The 22,161-nt window shown below is 43.2% G+C and overlaps 1 protein-coding gene across 2 annotated transcripts in view; it reads right to left on the reverse strand.

The window, feature by feature from the left end:
- Nucleotides 1–3,980: 3,980 nt before the first annotated feature.
- nkain1 (sodium/potassium transporting ATPase interacting 1) overlaps nucleotides 3,981–22,161 on the reverse strand; it is a 451,861-nt gene continuing 433,680 nt past the window's right edge. For both annotated transcript variants that reach the window (XM_051919007.1, XM_051919008.1), the window contains one exon: nucleotides 3,981–5,743. In XM_051919007.1, the coding sequence (XP_051774967.1) occupies nucleotides 5,734–5,743 (10 nt within the window). In that variant the 3' untranslated portion in view covers nucleotides 3,981–5,733. The remainder of the gene's footprint in view (nucleotides 5,744–22,161) is intronic.

Consider the following 22,161-nt stretch of genomic DNA (forward strand, 5'->3'; position numbering starts at 1 on the left):
CTCCCTTTTAGCTCCTGACGTTTGGCACAATGCTTGAATAATGCAATTCAGCGTCGTTTACCGTAAGTGTGGGCACATCTTGAAGCGATCAGGTGATAAACACCATAGCTAGGTGTGCTTAGATATCAGCGCCGGAAATGAAGCAGCCGGCTGACGCAGAATCTGGAAGTGAGTCTGCCTAGAGCCTATTTCTTAGTTTTTTATTTCTCTGTTAACAATACTTGCCACCCCTGACTGCCAAGGACTGTATGGTAGGGTTTACCAGATGGACGTGGACTTGTCCCTAGCTACAGCGAGGGACACCCTGTCACCTTGGGACACGCAGAGTGTTACGGTGAGTTATGAAGCTGGGCCTTGTGAAGTCTGACCTGGAGTCTTCTTTTTTGTTTAAGGTGAATGGTCAGCCCTTTAATTTACTCCCTATAATAGTCACAATGAACTGTCCACCCTTTATTAAAGGTATCCATCATTGAGGCAGTCAGTCTGGCACAGCACCTGCTTTAAACCCAAGCTTACCAGCTCTGCCTCGTGGTGGGACCAATGCAAGTCTCTTAACCTGCCTGAGCTCCATTTGTGAAAATGTATGCACACAACTGTAATATAACCTCACTTGAAAAGTCGCTATAGGCATCTGCCAAATACACACCAACAATAAATGACGAGTACCTACAGTACTGTATATGGTAGGGGAGCATGGTGGCGCAGTGGTTAGTGCTGCTGCTGCCTCATAGATTCAGGATATTGAGTTTGAACCCTGGGTCCTCACACTGTCACTTTGGAGATTGCACGTTCTCCATATATCTGTGAAGGCTGTCCTCCCATATCCCATAATACACGTACGTCAGATTAACTAGTTATTCAGAATAGGGAGTGAATGTGTGCAAGTGATCCCAGCAGTCTACCGGCTCCCTGTCCAGGTTATAATCATTTGGGTTTAAATTATTTTCTTATTTCCTTTAGGTCTGTTAGTTTTATTATGTGATTAAATATACGTTTTTGAGGTCAACAAACCCAATTTTGGCGTCAGGTATACATATTTTATGTCTTTTCTGACACAGTTTTTGTTTTTTCTAAGATTCACTGTTTTGAGTTGCTATGGCGTTGCTATACAGGGCTGACGTGTGGCCATAAAAAGTCACAATTGTGAACCTCCCGGTTTGTGGATAAACTTAAAAGACTCTGCTGCATGATTGTTAATAGTAATATGAATAAACTGTTCTCACTACTCAAAGCGTCCTACATAGAAAGTGGGGAACCACTTCATCCGCCACCAATGTGCACTCACCTGGATGACTGCAGTTGCTAATCTGGTTGCCTATAAAACGACTAGAAATCGCAGGGGGTGTCAAATTAGAGGACTTTCCAGCCCAGTTTCACATTTCCAAAGTTTCACGAGCTCGCCCTTTTTTCTGACAGCCAGTAAGATGCTGCCTAGTGGAGCTGGTGCCTGTGCAAAGGCTTTACAGGTGTGACAAGTTAAACCGAAATCTGTGTTGGTACATAAAACATGTGACGACACAGGAGAGTCTCCTCCTTCTTAATCCTCGTACCTGAATTATATGCCTTGTACTGCCAGCTGGGCACACATTGATCATCAGCATGCACAGAGCCCGACCCAAAATCAAACACCAACATCAAACTTGGCGAGCTGTAGACTGGTTGGACCTCCGGCCTCACATTACACAACTTCTGTTTGGTGGACATGTCAAATCTGGTGACTGCTGTAGCTGCTCACGTTGCCTGAGGATGTCAAAATACATGATAAGCAATTGCAGGGCACGACAAATGATGCAAGTCCGTGATGACTTTGCACAGGTACCACAAGCTTGCTCCTTTTCCTGATAGCCCATAACGTAGAGCCTGACCACGCTGGTGTTGTATGAAGTAAATGCTTTCCAGGTACAGCAAGTTAAGTCGCAACCTTTGTTTTTAATTTTCTTTATCCATTCTGTCTTGGTATGTAAAACACAAGGCATCGAGCTTCCCTTCTGTTTGTGAGGTGTAAACAACTCGCCTGCATTCTATGCATTGTACTTCCAGCTGGGTGCTCATTGGTTGTCTGCTGTCACATGCACACAAAGCCCGCCCCTACAACTGAAGACCAACTCAAAGCTGTTTAATTTTGTTGCAGCGACTCGCAGACCAGTTGGGTTGAGTCACTGGGGTTGTCACACTACACGACTGCTTCTGATATGTGAAGATTACATAAATGAAGTCTACAACTAAGAAGGCGTGTAATCTGACGTGGTCTTTGGGTTATTTGGTGACTATCTGACCACTGTTTTTGTTAGTAAGCTTGTAGTGAGAATCCTCATATTGTTTGCATCTCTCGACTGACACAGACAACCTGACTACAGACCCACATTGTATTGAAAAACTCATCAGAAACATCAAAAGGTTGGACAGTTATCTTATCCAAAGATCTTGACTATACATTGTTCTCCTCTCTTGCTTAATGAATCCTAGCCTGGAGAGGTCTATTAATTTTTTACTTCCAAGATGTCTCACGTAAAGGTTTTCCAATGTCATATCAGTCCTGGTGTCTATCTAAACACAGGGAACTCCAGTTTCTGTATTACATCTTACCTGAAGAAGGGGCCTGAGTTGCCTTGAAAGCCTGCATATTGTGATCTTTTTAACCTTAGTTAAACACAGTGCAACACCCTAGTACTACAGACATTATTAAACTTGGAAATTTTGATTCTCTACTGTTTTAAATAAACTGTTCTTTAGTGTTTTTTTTGTTATTGCTACTCTGGTTATCTTATTGTTGGGAAACTTTCATGTATGAAATAAAGCCACGAGAGAAAGTGTGCCATGCGATGACTCCTGCCACACACCCGATGCTGCCAGGATTGGCTCTGGCCCCTGCAACCTTGAATTGGACAAAGCAGGTACAGACAATGGATGGATGGATGAATGATTTGAGCAAGTATCGCTCTGGCCTGCTCCTGGCGCGCCTGCTGTAAGTGTATGCTGCAGTTAAGTATACAGTCATAAACGGTCTAATGATAGATGTGTACTTTGCTCCAGCAAGTCTCAAGTTTCACTGCACTTACAGAGTGATTACTATCTGAGCACATTGCTGAAGTGTTCCTGGGCACTCTTGTCTGCAGCAGATGCACTTTTACTGTATGTGTGTTAATTGGCATATTTTCATTTAATATAAGCACACATACACACGTGCTAACTGAACTGACTGTGCTTACTGATTTGCCTGCATCGGCAGTTTTCTATTGTGAGAGGCCGAGAGGAAGGACAGGCATCCCAGCCAGGGTGGAGGATGATTTCTTGCCTGGATAGGAAGCCATAGTGCAAGGACAGACGGGCACGCCAGCTGGAATCATATAAAGGACAGACCAGCGGAAGCTGAAGGCCATATGACAGGTGGCAGTGGTCCTCCCGTGGCATCCCAGTTTGGATACCCACAGGAGTACATGAGTCAAGATTCCTGGGAGCCATTAGAGGGCGCTGTCGGGGGGGGAGGGGGACCTCCATGGTGGCCATATGACGCAGAAGTCTTTCCAAGAGAACACTGGAAGCATTCCCAAGTTCAGCTTAAAAGGAGCCCGACGCCTCACCTGGAGGAGTGGGCAGTGGGTGACACTCAGCTGGATGGTGGAGGGACAGATGGAGGAAGGGAATCTGTTTATTTTGAGGAGGAGGTTAGAAGCACGGACTGATACAGCGCATTGCTGCACCCACCACATGACAAACTACCTCAGGATCCCAGATTAGGACCCAAGTAAAGCCATGCAAAGGGCGACACCTCAGCACCACACTACTTCAGATCGAGTGGAACAGTGTGAGGTTTTCTTTGTGGTGGCTGGAGTGGCAATTCTGCCATGTGATTATTTAAAAAAGTGTTGGTGGCAAATAAAAAGGACAAGAATGCCCTTTTATTGTGTTGGCAGGCAGTGTGTCGCAGTGGTGAAGGCTTTGGACTTCAAACCCCACCACTGACAATGTGCGACCCCTCAGCATGTCACTTCACCTGCCTGTGCTCCAATTGGAAAAACAAAAAGAAATGGAACCGATAGTATCTCAAATGTTGTAAGGCCCTTTGGATAAAAGCGTCAGCCGAATAAATAAATGTAATGGAATATCGTGTCGGTGGTTTGGGCTCAGCTGTGCCCCCTTGTGGTCACACTATGTTGATGTGCACAGCACCATGACATGGTTTGCAAATAGAGGAGGATCTCCTACTCCTCCTCTTCTTATTCTCTTTACCTTTCACTGAATGATGTAATGCTGTAATTGATTACTAATTGTAATTGATTACATCTTGCCTGAAGAAGGGGCCTGAGTTGCTTTGAAAGCCTGCATATTGTAATCTTTTTAGTTAGCCAATAAAAGGTGTCATTCTGCTTGACTTCTCACTACATTCATAATGGCTAACACGGTACAACACCCTAGTACTACCTTTCACTGAACAAAGACAGAAGTCGTTCATCCATTTTATGAACCCACCCAGTAAAGCACACGACCATCTTTAGAAGGGGTGCCAGTCCATCACACCTGCACAATTACCACTGTCACTCAGTTATTAGGGCTTGTCAACTAACACAAGAATCTTGTGGACATTGGAAGAATTACAGGAACACAGGCATAGGGAGAACATGCAAGTAGTACTCAGATGGTGACAAGGCCAGGGATTGAAACTCAGGGCCTAGCAGGTGCCACGCCAGCCTACCCCCAAACAGGCACACAAAAATATGAAGAAAAAAAAAAAGAAGAAGAAGGAGCTAGTGTAAAACTGTTCTACAGGTTCGGTCCTTGAGCCCCTCCATATTAAGACATGAGGCTGACAATGTAGAAGGACATGAGGATGCACAGGACTGAATCTCCCACTACTCTCTGCACTCAACTCATTCTGTCGATTACAAAGTCAAAATGGCCGATACTGCCTAGGGAGGGACAGGGTTACACAATGGTCAGTTGCTCTTCCCGGGTACAGCTGTTTCACAACACTGAGGGGCTTTCTTTCCAAGTAAAGACACAGTGGCACCTCCTTAGGTGCCAGCACGGTCTGTCTGCCCTTAACATAGTTGCCTCACCATACAAAGTGGACCAACACAGCCTCTCCCCATTTTGCCGGATCATTCCCAAAAGTTTTTGTTCACACGATGGCTCAAAAGTGTCCACTTGTTGCCATTATGAAAGACCCCCTAAAATCCAGAGTCAAACCTGTTTTCAGTCCCATAACCTGTACTCTTGCATCTGCTCTCACATACTTGAAAAGTAGACAATAAAATGCCTATTTCTCCAGGAAAGAACTAAAAAAATCCTAAAAAGTATAAAAATAAAATAAAACACAAAAATACATGCGTGTTAGCTTGGTCCCAAAATCCTTTAAAAGGGGAGTAGTGGAACACTACATCGCCGAGACATCGGGTTACGCTGCTTGGTTCAGTGCAAGTCTCTGAGGAGTCCAGCAGATGGCAGCGATGTTCTTCTGGTCCCAAACTCTTCTTTTTTTTTCTTTTTTTTCTTTTTTACAAAAGGCTGCTAAGTACGCTCAGAGGGCGAGCCAGAGGTTATCACAAAAAAAAACTTGTGTATCGATTTTCCACAGATCTGCATTTCCATGGTTTGAGATTAAAAAAGAGAGAGAGAGAGAAAGAGAGAAAGAAAGAAGAAAAAAAAAGACCCCGGTTCTGTCACGTCTCTGCGAGTCTTTTCATTAAGATTTTCTGTTCTTTTTTTCTTTCTGTTCAAGTCCTGGGGCGAGGTTTATCCAGACCTGCGGATTAGAACAGACAGAGAGGTAATTACATTGGAGAAAAAGTGGGGTGTGGAGATGAACACAGTAATGCTAAGCAAAGACATCATATGAAAAGCTGGATCAAGTACAAACAAGTGAGCGGCCTCCCGCAGCCGATGTCATTTCTATCTATCTGTCTATCTATCCCAACAGCATGAAGGTTCAGTCAGGGTCCAGTCTGGAATGGCCACCAGCTCAACTCATGGCACGCTCACTCAAACCAGGCCAGTCATTCAGGGTCATAGGAAGTGAGAGACCATCCTGGGAACACAGCCACTAGATTAGATACCAGACCTGCATGAGATACCTGCCTTCACGGGGTCTACCTACTACTTAGGAGTCACTCCTCGAGTTCTTAAGGCCTGTGCTGACCAACCTTGTGGTGTCCTCTGTCACCTGTTCAGTCTGTCCCTATTGCTTCAGTAAGTGACCCTGCTGCCTAAAACATCCTGCATTGTTCCTGTTCCAAAGTAGGCAGGCACCTCTTCACCTAATGACTAGTATGAGGCCTCTTGTGGTAGACCACCTAGACCCACTTCAGTTTGCCTATCAGTCAAAGATTGGAGTGGAGGATGTAGTTATGTCTCTGTTCCACAGGGCTTATTCTCACCTAGACAGAGCTGGCAGCACTCCGAGGATGATGTTTTTTGATTTCTCCAGCACCTTCAATACCATCCAGCCATCCCTGTTATGGGGTCAACTCCAAGATATGCAGGAGGATGTGCCTACTGGTTATGGTGTTCTGGCTATTGGACTGTCTGTCAGGCCGACTACAGTTTGTGAGACTTGAGGACTATGTCTCTGGATGTGAGCAACATTGGAGCACCACGAGGAACAGACCTGTCTCCTCTTCTCTTCACTCTGCACACCTCAGACTATAAATATAACAGCAAGTCACGGCACTTGCAGAAATTCTCTGATGATTGTGGTGTGTACTGATATGAGGGATGAGACAGAGGAGAGGAGTCAGGTGGAGAACTTTGAGAATTGTCTGCAACTCAACATCAGCAAAACCAAGGAACTAATGATTGACTTTCACCTCACCAAAGAGCTTCTATGTCCGGTCACTTTTCAGGGAGTGGATGTAGAGGTGGTCCACTCCTACAAGTACTTGAAGGTCCACATCAATGACAGCTTGGACTAGTCCCATAACACAGAAGAACTCTATAAAACAGGGCAAAGCTGGCTCTTTTTCCTTAGGAGACTGCGGTCCTTTAATATGGGATGTGACATCCTTTGTATCTTCAACAACTGTCTGATGGCCAGTGTAATTTTAAACTGTGGTGCGCTGACTGGGAACATCACTTCAAGAGAGGCCCCTCGAATCAACAAGCTAACTAAAAGGGCAGGCTCAGTTATTGGACACACTCTGGACCCCCTGGAGGTTGTAATGAAGAACAGAATGAAGACAAAACTGAGTGCCATTATGGACAATGCTGCACATCCTCTCTGTGACACACCAGCACTGAGGCCTTTCAGCCAACAAATCATTAACCTGCAAAGTCAATACTTTTCTCTCTCTTTTTTTAAATTTCTTGCTTTATAGTAATTCCAGTATCTGTTAAGGCCAAAATGTATGTGTATGTATGTGTGTATGCATATATCTATCTATCTATTATATAGTGCCTTTCATATCTATCTATCTACACACCCACCCTCACTCATACTGGACCAATCATTCAAGTAACTCACAGCTTAAGCGTACATCAGGACTGGGATGCACAGACAGGAGACAAGCCTGGAACGGATGCCAGCTCAACACATGGCACACTCACTCAAACCAGGCCTATCATTCAGGGTTGTAGGAAGGAAGAGACATCCCTGGCAGCATTGGCACTAGGTTAGATACCAGACCTGGATAGGATTTCTGCCCCTCACGGGACATAGTTTTTCCAAGATCGTAGTTTTATATGTTGGGGAGCACAGCAGTGTCACTGGTTTGCAGTTATGGGAGGACCTCCTCCTCCTCCTTTTCTTATTTTCTTTACCCCTCACTAAACAACTTGCAATTTTTAAGTTACAGACTATTTAGACAGAAGTCGCCCATCCATTTTATGAACCCATCTAGTAAAGCACACTGGACCAACTCTGGAAGAGGATGCCAGTCCTCGAGACCCACACATGAATCTCTGTCAATCAGTTCATGGACTTTGTCATCCAACACAATAATCTTGTGGATTTGGAAAGAATTAAAAGAACACAGACGAGTCTCACACAGACACAAGGAGAATATGCAAGCTGCACACTGACAGAGATAAGGCCAGGAATTGAAACTCAGGCCCTGGGAGGCGCCACGCCAGCCTACCTCTGAACAGGCAAAAAAAAAAAAAAAAAAAAATAAATAGAACTTTGGTTTCGTGTTACGGGTGTTTTGTCAGTCGATTCCTTTCTTCTGGTTTGACCTCAGCTGTGTGTTCTTGGAGCTCGCTACTCTGCTGGTCTTTGAGACAGCACACATGTGAGTTGGCGCTGCTATCAGACTTTGTTATTGTGGTTTCTCCTGGTTTACCTCCAAGCTGTTTGACGCTACACTTGAGCTGCGGCTGCTTCACTTTAAGCAATTCACAGCTGATATATTGTGCTGAGTGGAAGGTGGTGGCTCGGCTCTCACTTTACTTTAGGTTTAAATCTACATGACTTTATTCTGTCAAATGATGACCATGGCAGAGGGTTAGGGTTAGCTGATCTGATCTCAGTTGAAATGACCAGGCACCAGCTTCCCACTGTTTGACTGATTTTTTGAGAAGTGAAAAGTGTTTGAACTTGCAAATCTTGCTAGTCCTTCACAAAAGCAGGTCAGACATTATTAGTGAGGAAGGTCAATGTGGATGTTAAAAAAGCTGCAGACATACAGGAGGATTCTGGTAGGGCCCCGTTAGAATTTAATTAGGTACACCTTTCTAGTACCGGGTTGGACCCCCTTCTGCCTTCAGAACGGCTGTAATTCTTCGTGACACAGATTCAACAAGGTGCTGGAAACATTCCTCAGGGATTTTGGTCCATATTGACATGATACAAACATGCTGTTGCTGAACATCCATGATGCAAATCTCCTGTTCCACCACATCTTAAAGGTGCTCTACTGGATTGAGATCTGGTGACAGTGGAGGCCATTAGGGTGCAGTGAGCTCCTTGTCATGTTGAAGAAACCAGTTTGAGATGATTTCAGCTTTGTATGAAATGCAGGACTTCTAGGCTAAAGAACTCTTTCTTTCCCAAGACTCCTAAATAACTGACTTGAGTTTATAACTGTGGTTCACCTCATTCTGTCTACCTCACACAACTGTATTTGACTTGTCCATCACACACCTACCTGCACATTATACTTTATATTTCTATTCTGTTTTTATACTTTATGCTGCCTCTGTTACTCATTATCTATCTGCTACTTATTATTTATTTTATCTTTATACGTTGGTTTTGTCATTTGGTGTGGACAGCAAAGAAAGAATGTCATTGTACAGGGAAACATGTTTCCTTACTGGGCACATGACAATAAACTTTGAACTTGAACTTGTGACATGGCACTTTATCCTGGTGGATGTAGCCATCAGAAGATGTGTGGTCAAAAAGGGATGGACATGATCAGCAACAAGACTCAGGTAGGCTGTGGCATTTAAATGATGCTCAATTGGCCAAAATGTGCCAAGAAAATATCCTCCACACCATTACACCATCACCAGCAGCCTGAACCAGGCAGGATGGATTCATGCTTTAATGTTGTTGACACCAAATTCTAAACCTACCATCTGAATGCTACAGCAGAAATCGAGACTCATCAGACTAGGTAGCATTTTTCCAATCTTCTATTGTCCAATTTTGGTAAGCCCCTGCAAATTGTAGCCTTAGTTGCCTGTTCTTAGCTGACAGGAGTGGCACCCTTTGTGGTCTCCTGCTGTTGAGCCCATCTGCTTTAAGGTTTGACGTGAGTTCAGAGATGCTCTTCTGCATACCTCGGTTGTAATGACTGGTTACTTGAGTTATTGTTGCCTTTCTGTCTTCTGGAACCAGTCCTGACATCCTCCTCTGACCTCTGGCATCAACAAGGCATTTTCGCCCAGACAACTGCCGCTCACTGGATATTTTCCATTTTTCAGACCATTCTCTGTAAACCCTAGAGATGGTTGTGCATGAAAATCCGAGTAGATCAGCAGTTTCTGAAATACTCAGAACAGAAAGTCTGTCCCCAGCAACCATGCAACATTCAGAGTCACTTCAGTAACCTTTCTTCTCCATTCTGATGCTCAGTTTGAACTTCAGCAGATCATCTCGACAATGTCTACAGGCCTAAAAGCATTGACATGATTGGCTGATTAGATATTTGCGTTAACAAGCACTTGAACAGATGTACCTAATCAAGTGGCCAGTGAGTCTATATTGGTTATACAAATCCCACTTGAGATTTTATTAATTTATCATTCTTCTTGAGCTTGGGTAACAATTGTCCTCCCACAGTGAGTGCCTGTGGCCACCTTTATGGTAGAACACAAAATGCCAGTCATTTCTGGAATAAACTGTTGTCTGCATTTCTTGTGCCCGTAATATCCTTGATTACATGGTATCAGATTAAACTGTAAAATTATATTAAAGTTTAATTAACTTTATCAAGACATTCAGTTTCTTAACCTGCTTTATCTTCTTTGGGGCTGTAGGGTAAAACAGTGTGAGCATGAAGGGAATTACAGAGAAAACTCTTTTTTTTTCCCGGTTCTTAAGAATTCTTCTCCTTGTCCTCCAATCAGAAAGATTAAAGCATCCCCTGACTGACAATTTTAAATAATGACTGACTGACTGACTAATAACTAGGGGACTTTGCCCCCTGCTCGCTTCACTCGCCAACCCCCCAGCCCGTGCTACGCACCAACCACTTCGCATCTCTGCCACTCGCGTATGTGGATTTCACTTACACCAAACAACAAATGTTTTAATTCTCACAGACAGTCCTCTTCATTGGGAAGAAACACTACTTTTCCCTGATGGCAACAAAAATTAGATGATCTACAAGTCTCTGACTTAAAGTTTAAAGCCAAACAATATCTACATAATTCTGTCATATCACCTATGTCCATATACTCGATCTCTTTTCACTGTTCTGTTATTTCACTGAGTAATAATCGGGTTGGAAAATGGATGGATGGATGGATAATTTCCGTTTGTTTGCGCTAATGCGATCTTTACTATCAATTTTTTGAGACTTTCGAATTTTAGTACTTTCATTATCTCTAACCTGCTCTGCATGTGTATCGCGCCAACATTTTTGAACCTCCTTACGACGTTCTACTTTGTCTTCTACTTTTTGTCTTTTATTTCCAACCCCATTTGGAGCCGAGAGCACAGGAACTGTGTCTGACAATAGCATTCACACGAATGAGAAGTGAATGGACCGTAGGCGTGGTTGTAAATGTTTGAGAGGAGGGGGGGACTTGTCAAAATCTCTTGGCAAAAAGTCTCATCTCACGGGACCTGAAATTATCTCAGAGAATGTCTCATCGCAGGATTTCCTTTAATAATAGAGAGATATTAAATGTTATTTATATAGAGCCCTTCCCATGCTCACATAACCGATGATAACCACCATGACAACAAAGTAACATGCCAGGGTTTTCAGTACATAAATAACATGACATAACAGCCTCAAACACACTGATGGCTCCAATTAAAGATTGGGGGGTCAGAGCCATTCCCAGCAGCATTGGGTTCATGAAGCACATAATCCACTGTGTCAATGTACTAAAACATAAAACACTACCAATCTGACCTCTCACTCTACCTCACTCCAAATGTACTGCGTCACGCATGTGTGCCTGCGGATCTCCTTCATGGCTCTGCTGAGGTGATACTACTCCACGACAAGAGAGGGGGCGCTCACGCTAACTGTCTCTTCATTTCTACTCGCAGCGCTGAGAAGCTACAGAGTTAGGGCAACTGACCTGGCTTCAGATCCCCAAGCTGGTCGGGGCTACATACATCCAGAAGTTGCTGTCTGCTACTGGTCCCGGAATCTGGCCTGGCACAAGCTCCATTGTGTTTTTATAGCAGTGCCCGCCATGATGTTTGGGACAAAGACACGTTTCTCTTTGATTTACGCCTGTGCTCTACAGTGAAATATTACAAATCAAACAATTCAGACATCGTGATTAAAGTGCACATTGCAGACTTTCATTTAAGGGTCTTTGCATACATTTCGGTGACACCATGTAGAACTGACAACACTTTTTCTACACAGTTCTCCCCATTTCAGGGCACCATAATGTTTAGGAGAGCTGGAGTCACTGGTGTTTGGGATTCCTCAGGTGGGTTTCAGTACTTCATAAGATACCTCGGCTTGTTTCTGTGGTTGCCATTGCTCAACACAAGGACAAGAGCTGTGCCAGTGAAAGTCAAAGCAGCCATTATGAGGCTGAAACAGAAGAATAAAAACATTTGAGCTGTCAGTAGCTGCATTTGCATTGCAGTTTGGTGCAAAATAGAAGCGACACTTCTGTAAAGTCGACAAAACACAAATGCGAATTGTCTATGTTTCCACTGAGTGATTTCATGCGAATAAACTTTGTTTTATCTCCTGCGACTGATATGAGGAGTGTCAGTTTCTGTTATTTCAGTTGCGTCTACAATTGCCATGTTCGATGAGAGCGAGTGAATACAATAAAGAGAAGGCGAACTCCCTCTACTTGGCAGAGGCCACGTACATTAGAGATTTCTTTGAAATTGTCCACAGAGATTTTACTGAGGAGCTGTGGGTACAAAATTTAAGGATTCACAGAATTAGGCAGCACAGTAAGCCCTCTTGTGTCCCATGCAGTAGTCACAACCGAAAAGCGCACAGCCATCGCGCTTTATCCTCGTCACTGCACTGAGGCATTGGGATCCAAATTCAGGCCACAGGGTAAGGTCCCCCTGCTGACCTCGTCCATCAGCTACCCAAGCTTTTTCCTGGTTGGTCTCCCATCCAGTACTGGCCAGGCCCAAACCTGTTTGACTTCAGATGGATGACCTGTTCTGAAGTACATGTGGTATGGCTGCTGGCATATCTTAATACATAATTCGCCTGCCTCCTCACTCACTCACTCACTCACTCACTCACTCACTCACTCACTCACTCACTCACTCACTCACTCACTCACTCACTCACTCACTCACTCACTCACTCACTCACTCACTCACTCACTCACGTCCGTCCGAAGCCAAATGTGCAGTCGCCTTCTGCGCACATCCGAAGCCGAATGCGCAGTCACCTTCTGCACAGCTGCCCGAAAAACCTTACAAGACCCCAGGCCCAACATCGCGGCAGGCGGTGGATTTACGGCCGCAAAAATTCAAAGAGAAAGGCGACTTCGATTAAAGCTCTAGAGGCCTGAAAGGCGATTTTGACTACAGCTCGAGGCCTAATTACGCATTCTGATTCAAATTACGCATTCATTCAATACACCTATATCAGGTTCGTGCTGCTTATACTTATTACTATTCCATATTGTACTGGAACATTCATCATTCAATATTATACTATAGGCCTGGAAAATTCATCAACTAACAGTACAAGCCTGTACAGTAATGAGTAAAGCGGACTACAATCATTACAAAACAACTTCTTCGTTACTTATCATTTGTTCTTCATACACTGCTGACACAAACTCGTGCCCATTTCATCTTACGTTGTCGAAACAGGCTCTTTGTCTAGTAATAATATAATAAGCGGCAACCTCCTCAATGGAATGGCGCTCTAGAGGTCCACAGCTAGAGTCTATTGTAAGCATGCCTTCAGCTCTGAGTCAGCGGCATAATGACATGACACTCCATATTCAAATGAGCAGCTTCTGAGCCAGCTGTAGGGGAGCCTATAAAAAGGGCGAGCCTGCCACAAAAGTGAACAGTTCTGAGGATAGTGAGCTGCCTAAAAGAGCAACAAAATGTGCAAAAAATCTTTTGGGTCAGTGCTGGCCAGCAATAAAGTCACAGGATGGTTTAACAGTTGCAGATCAGCCACATTCTGATCAGCATCACTCCACAGGCAAACAACAAAAGTTTTGTATTGATAAAAGACCGCTGTAAGCAGACCCACCATGTCATCATGTGTACTGTTCCTGTAAAGTGATCTTCATAAAGGAAAGGCAATTTATAAATAAATTCTTGTCTAATATTATATAATGTGGCCTAGAAGTTTAGGTGTTAAGACTGTAAAACACAAAGTTAGCTATCTCAGCCTGTAATGGACCGGTAAACGGAGCTGTCGTTCAAAATGTACCTGGTCAACCATGCATCCTCAAAATTGTCTTTTGTTATTTTATTTATTTATTTTTGATACACTTCGTTAATCCCTGAGGGGAAATTGTCCTTTCACATGACCATTGGGGGGTCATAGCGCAGGGTCAGCCATCGTACAGCACCGCAGAGCAATTTTCTGCTTAAGGGCCCAATGGAGTAGGATCACTTCTGGCAGTAGTGGGATTTGAACCGTCGGCCTTCCAGATACCAACGCAGATCCTCAGCTGCATCACCACCACTCCACCCTTGTATTATGGAGTATATAATAGTGGTGGTATTGTGTCTGAATCTTTAATAACGTACTTTGAAACTACCATAAATACTCGTGTATAAGTTGGGTCTTGAAACCTGAAAAATCGATCATAAAATCAGACCCCTACTTATACGCCCATTCAAAAATACACTTACATTTTTTTTTTTACATCTTCTTGCTTTCTCCGATCTTGCACCAGTTTCTCAGACACATTGAATTTTGTTGCAGCAGTGCAGTTACCAATATCTTTTGCCACTTCAACGACTTTTAATTTAAAACCAGCTTCATATTTTCTTCTAAACCAAACACTCCATTGTAGACAAGGGATGCTCTCACAATAAAGGTGTATGAGGGTGTGAGATACAAAAAATGCAAAACAGTACAAACGTCGCTTCAGAGTAGTTTCAGGTATTACCGTGTGGTCACGTAGGCACAATACATAGAAAAAAAGGCTGTGTGCTCCGTGGTTACTCTCTCAGGTGGGTGTTAGCATATCGTAATTTCTTGGACCAATAGCGTGAGTTTTCTGCATTCGACTTATATGACCGACACTATAAAATACTGGAAATTATATGGTAAAATCAAGCCCCGACTTATCCGCGGGAGAACTTAAACGCAAGTATATACGATATTTAAAAATTTCCCTCAGATATCACAGAAGCTTCATAAAAAAGTCAGACTTCTATAAATTAGTTTGTTTGTAAAATGTGTTTATAAAATGTGGGTATGCCATACAGCGCAGCAGTCATTTAAAGTCCTATAAATTGGTATTACAGTTGCCCAGAAGTGATGTTTAAAAGCCAGTTTGTGCCATTGCTTAGCTCCTTGAGGAACTTGTGCAGCTTTATAGCATAACGAAACGCACAAGGGTTCAGCACGAGCAGCTCATTCTGTAGTTAACATGTAAGGAAAGGGCTAACTGTACAATCTCAGAGCTCAGTTAATCCGTCTTTACTTTGTGTAGCTCTTGACATATTCCAGCTCTGAGCTCGCACGCTGTGGAGTCAAAGTGTACCGAATTAGCCGGGTCTGAGCTGAACGCTGCATGCCACTGCCTACCAGTACCTCTGCTCCTGCCTGCTGCTTACAGAGCTCATCAGCCTGGCCCCGTCTCGCTGAAGTCGCCTTGGGCTTTTCTCGCATGTCCGCACTTAGCCACTGGCCATTACTGCATGTTTGTAATTTGAAACTCTAAATGATTCATTGCTAAAGATTTCATTCTGTTGCTGGCAAGCTTGTGTAGAGATGCTACAATGCCAGGCTTTCTTGAAGAATTTGTTTAATTAAATTAGGCATGTAAACAATGACACTTGTTCTTGGTGGGGCAGCCTATGCAAAAATTGTAGTAATTTGTCAGGAGTATCAGAAAATAACTGAGCCACCGTGGAACTGATTCAGGGAATGCAAAGGCACATTAGTCGCTGGTGGGGGGCAGATGTACGTCTTTATCAGCAACCATTTTAAACCTGTCACTGACAACTCATGAAGGGATTACAAATTAAGAAGGGAATTAGTAGAGTGGATCCAGGCTATGACTTTAAAATGAGTTCATCAAGAACACGGGGACACAGTTGGAAACTTATTAAGGGTAAATTTCACACAATCATTAGGAAGTTTTTCTTTACACATTGAACCATAGACACATGGAATAAGTGATCAAGTAGTGTGGTAGACAGTAAGACTTTAGGGACTTTCAAAACTCAACTTGATGTTTATTTGGAAGAAATAAGTGGATAGGACTGGTGAGCTTTGTTGGGCTGAATGGCCTGTTCTTGTCCAGATTCTTCTAATGTTCTAACTCATGGTGTTAAGATATCACCAGATCAGTATGGAAATGAATGAATGGCATCAGTGTAACAGAGCTACATGTAATTTACATAGAATAAGATACACAGAGGATGGCACAGAGGTTAGCATTGGTGCCAAAGTTCTTGGGTTCAGATCCTAGCCTGGCAGTAATCAGTGTATAATTTGCACCTTCTCCTGGTGTCCTTCTCAGTTTCCTCTGAGGATTCAAGTGTTCCTCCCGCATCAGCAATTAAATGACTATTTAAATAAACACTCTGTTCTTGATACGTTTCAGTTAGGTTTTAGAACAAATCACAGCACCTAAACTGTATTACTTAAAGTAGTGAATGACCTGCGGGTTAACGCTGACACAGGCTACACATCTCTTCTTGTTCTGTTACAGCTGAACACAGCATTTGACACCATAGATTACAGTATTCTTGTAAACCGTCTTACTTAACTGGTGGAACATTCTGTGGTGATTGTAGTTCAGGAGTCCAGGATATTAAATACGACACTCCAGTAGGATCTATTCTGGTCTTGCCGTTATTTTCAATCTGCCTGCTTACATTAGGCCAGATTATTTAAAACACAAGGTGGTCTGCCACAACCATGCAGATGACATACGGCTTTAGTTGTCTTTAGCACCTGATAACCCTGGCGCTCTGGGCTCTCTGATCTAATGTTGTGTATTTCTGAATGAATGAGTAGTAGTTTCCTCAAATGTAATGAGGAAAAAACAGAAATTTTAATTATTGGCAAAAATGGAAACAATGAAGGTCTTAGCAAAAAACTTGATCTCTTAGCAATAAAAGTCAAGGTGGAAGTAAAGAATTTAGTTGTAATCGTGGACTCTGACTTTTGTAAATTGGACACTAACCATATTGCTACGACTGCATTTTTTAATTTAGGGTTGTAAAAAGGCGCTATATATGTGTCTGACCTGACACAGATTCACACTGGAGGCACGTATAAAATACTTTTATTTTTCTTCAGCTGGAGGGTACGTCTTTCCCATGTCCCCCAGCCACAACACAGCTCCCCAAACACCCAACACAACAGACACCAGGGCACAAGTTCAGCACAACACGCATTTATTCAGCTGTGGGAAACGCTTTTGTCTCGTTTCCCACCTATGCAGCACAGCAGTCTCTTCCCCGTCTCTCTTTCTCCTGTCTCTCTCCGCCTGTAAGCTTTGTCCTCCACCTCCCGACTCAGGCTCCCTGAATGGAGTGAGGTGGCCCCTTTTATAGAGCACCCAGAAGTGCCCCAGGTGTCCCATGATCTCCTTCCGGGTGTGGTGGCAGTCCTCCTGAAGAGGGTCCAGCCGTTGCCCCTGCACCCCCTGGTGGTGGCTACAGGTCTCAGCAATGTTAAGCTTTCAAGCTCCAAACCTGTGGCACCGTAGCAAGTCAGGGGGACTGCCCTCTGTCGTCCTGGGGGAGGTATTGCTCCGTGCAAACTCCTCCCGGCCATTCCGTTAGGTAAGAGTCCCGGCTGTCCCTCACAGGAGTTAAAGACGGGCTATCGGCTGGGCTGCCCATGGACTGTCAGTCACTTTCTGTGTGTGTATGTGTGTGTTATATCACAAATGATGATATTTGTTCAGGCTATTCTTCTTGTATTGAATGTAGTATTTTACTTTGATTTATTTTCTTTTATATTATTTAATGCTTTGTATATCCTATATTTATCTGTTTTAGTGTTCTATGCAGAAAATACAGGGCGAATCAAAATTACATCAACGCTAATGGTACTGCTATGTATATACTTACCGGTATATACAATTTTTGTGGACAATTTATGTGCCACATATGGTACATGTGTTGACCATGATGGCAAACAGGTTGAGACATTCCTGTAAATCATCTTGCACATATGAAGTATGTTTTGTGAATAAATTGTTTCTGCCATTCAAATGTTAACATCATTTTGACTCACCCTGTATTTGTATCTGTTCTCCCCGTGTCTGCGTGGGTTTCCTCCGGGTGCTCCGGTTTCCTCCCACAGTCCAAAGACATGCAGGTTAGGTGGACTGGTGATCCTAAATTGTCCCTAGTGTGTGCTTGGTGTGTGGATGTGTGTGTGTCCTGCGGTGGATTGGCACCCTGCCCGGGATTGGTTCCTGCCTTGCGCCCTGTGTTGGCTGGGATTGGCTCCAGCAGACCCCCGTGACCCTGTGTTTGGATTCAGCGGATTGGAAAATGGATGGATGGATGGATTTGTATCCAATGTTACATATACCTCTGAGACTCGGTGAAGCGCCATGAGCATGGGAAAGGCACTACATAAATAAAACGTATTATTATTATTTATTTATTTTTATTTTTTGTTCCAAAGCCTCTCCAGCACTGTCTTGACTGTATGCTTCAGGTCAATTGTCCTGCTGAAAGCTGGATCTCCCCCATCTGAGATCATGTGCACTCTGGAGCGGGTTTCCTTCAATGACCTCTCAATAAGTGGCTGCGTTCATCCTTCCCTCAATTCTGACGGACCTCCCTGCACCTACCACCGAGAAGCAGCCCCATATAGCATGGTGCGACCACCACCACCTGTATCACCATTGGGATGGTCTCAGGCAGGTGACGAGCAGCACTCACCAGACACACAGCTTGGAGTTCTGCCCCAACAGTTCAATTTTTGTCTCATGAGATGAGGTAAACTTCTCCTCAAACTGTCATCTGCCTTTCGCTCAAGAGTGGCTTCCGTCTGGCCACTCCACCGTAAACGCATGATTGATGGAGTGCTGCTGAGATGGTTATCCTTCTAACAGGCTCTTCCATCTCAGCAGTGGACTTCAGAAGCTCTGTTAGAGTGAACGTTGGGTTCTTCGTCACCTCCCAAACCAACGCTTTCTTGCCTGGATACTCAGTTTGACCAGACGGACAACTCTAGGAAGAGTCCTGCAGTTCCCACACTTCTTCCATTTCACAGTTATTGAGGGCAGTGTAGTCCTGAGAACATTCAGAGCTTTAGGAATGGCTTTATCTTGTTGTACTGATTTATGCTTCACCACAGTCTGATCACAGTGGTCTACCGAGAGTTCCTTGGACCTCACGGCTTGGTTTTTGTCCTGACACGCAGTGTGAATTGTAGGACCTTAAATACACGCGTGCCTTTCTAAAAGATAACAACTCAAATCAGTTTGTCACAAGTGGACTCTAATCAAGTTCTTGACACATCTGAAGGAACATTAAAGCAAATAATTTGGAGTGCCACAGGAAAGGGTCTGAATACTCATATGAACGAGAGAGTCCAGTGTTTGATTTTTAATAAATTTCCAGACCATTCCAAAAACATGTTTTCATTTCGTCACGATGGGTTAGTGAGTGCAGATTGATTGGCAAAAATAGCAAACTCGTCCATCTAAAATTAAATTCACAGCACAATAAAGTGCGCAGAAAGAGAAGGAGTCTGAGGAGTTTCTGAATCCACTGTATGTGTATTAACATAATGAAGCAAAACATTTCTAAAGGATCAGTAAAAGATGACAACACCCTTTATTGCATTGGAAGTTTCTTTGGATGCATAAATAATAATTCAACACGCTCAAAACTGTTTAATCCAGCTCAGGCATCAAATTTAATCGTAGTTAATTATAGGCAGGCAGTGCTGTAAAGGCTAAGGCTTTGGACTTCAAACCCCACAAGTGACACTGAGTGACCTGCCTGTGCTCTGACTGGAATGTAACTAGCTGCATCTCACATGTTGTAAGTCGCCTTGGATAAAAGAGTCTAATAAATAAGGGACAAAACGAATTTAGTGCAGGAGCCAATAATGTCCGTCTCTGGGCCTATTTTTACACATATTAACATTCAAGCACACTGCACTCATGAAATTAACTAATTTAATGCGCCCATCTTTTGAGAAATGGCAGTAAAACTGGAATACACTGAGAAAAACCTACACTTGGTATAATGGAGTTAAAGATTTAACTTATAATATCATATATACACACGCGGATAAGTCAGGGCTTGATTTTACCGTATAATTTCTGGTATTTTATAATGTCGGTCGTATAAGTGAAATGCGGAAAACTCACACTATTTGTACAAGGTATTATGATATGGTAACACCTACCTGAGAGAGTAACCACGGAACACACAGCCTTTTTTACTATGTTTTGTGCTATGTGACCACACGGTAATACCTGAACTATTCCGAAGCGACGTTTGCACTGTTTTCTGTTTTTTGTATCTCACACCCTCATACACCTTTATCGTAAGAGCATCCCTCATCTACGATGGAGCGTTCGATCAGAAGAAAATACGAAACTGGTTTTAAATTAAACGTCATTGAAGTAGCAAAATGAACTGCGCTGCTGCAACAAAATTTGATGTGTCTAAGATAGTGGTGCAAGATTGAAGGAAGCAAGAAGATGTAAAAAAAAATTAAGTGTCGTATTTTTGAACGGGATTATAAATCGGGGTCTGATTTTGTGATCAATTTTTTGGGTTTCAAGACCCGACTTATACGAGAGTATATATGGTAGTTTTCCCTGTGCTGTTTTCTTGGTTGTTCCTCACCCTTTCAGGGTGTTTGACAGTGAGCTGAACAATATTCCAGCGATTGGTTATCTGGACTTATATGTTTAATATTTTTATGCGCATACTACCTAGCATGGCTATATTTATAAAATGGGTTAAGGAAAGAAAGCTAAGGTTTAAGTATGTTTTTAAATGGTGACCCTGTTATTTCTAGCTGTCCCGTGTGGCATCCACACTGCCCCTCTATCAAGGTCTCTGCTCTCATGAGTCGAGAATTTGTTTCTTTTTGGGTCTGATAGGGTTCCAGAATTGCATTAACTCCTTTTTGTGTTGTAACCATGAATGCCAACATGTCTGACTCATGTCCAATTCAATGTGGACAGATTGTAGTGCTTAAAGTGTGAAGAAAATCCAACAAAGTAGGAGCTAAACAACTTCCCTTTGATTCTCGTTTGTGTTGTGCTGCACTTCTACTTTCGATGAAACTTCACCTGTCACACCCTTGTAAAGCACACAATATGCTTTTTTATTTTATAACGAACAGAAGCAGCATTGCCTGAGTAAGTCACATTAAGATCTGGTCATTTAATCTGCTAGTCTGACTTCAGTCTCTTCACATGTTTAACTTTCCCTGAGCCAGAAGGTGGCGCTGGTGTGTAGTGTAGCTAGTGTAGCACAATTGGGGGCAAAAAAAACAACTGGGTCCCTCAGGGTCCAAATTTGTGGGTTCTGTCTTGAGCGTATGGTCCTAGAGAGAAACTGTGCAAAATTCGCTCCAGATCATTCAAAGGGTGTAGGATGGAGGAGGTGAATCTAGGTTTCCAAAAAAAATCAGCTTTATTGCTGTCAAGACAGGAAGCATTATCAAAGCATTTATCCAAATGGGAGCAGAAACTCAAACACACGCAGCATACAAGCAGGGACAATGACGTTGTCTTCCATCCACTCCCTTCTCAGATCAAAAGAACAGCAGCGAGGAGACAGAAGGTGAGACCACGGCCAGGTCACTGGATGGTTTTAAATGTTCCCCGCATCAACCAGCGGGCGACAGACACATTATGTAGGAAGCGTATGAACTTGCAGTTGCACCGGCAATGGACAACCAGTCCCTGCCTGCGTTAACCGAGTGTTGAGAAACCACTGAGTGTTGGGGGGTTGTCGGGGTCTCAAAAATATATAGATTATACTCCATGTATTGTTTTGCTTACTGATGGCCACTGTCTTTTTCTTAAATGGTTTTTTAACAATGACCTCTATAAGCACAGCTCATGAGGTTATCAGAATCAGAATCAGCATCAGATTTATTGGCCAAGTATGGACGCATATAAGGAATTTGACTCCAGTTTTGGTGACTCTCCAATTACGAGCGGGTGTTCAATTATAAACAGGTATTTTCATGATCTGTCCTTATAAAGAGTTCAAAATAAACGGGACTCATTGGAAAAACACATGCATGTTTGAACTTGTCGTTAGTAGTGCTAGCTGCTCTTTCTCTCCTTCCTGTCAGTTGTAATCAACATGTCGGAGCAGAAGGTACACAATAGTGTTGCACAGCAAATTATTATTCAGTTTTTGACAAATGAAGGAGTTATTCCATCTCAGATTTA

The sequence above is a fragment of the Erpetoichthys calabaricus genome, chromosome 14, assembly GCF_900747795.2.
Source record: "Erpetoichthys calabaricus chromosome 14, fErpCal1.3, whole genome shotgun sequence".
Taxonomy (NCBI): Eukaryota; Metazoa; Chordata; class Cladistia; order Polypteriformes; family Polypteridae; genus Erpetoichthys; species Erpetoichthys calabaricus.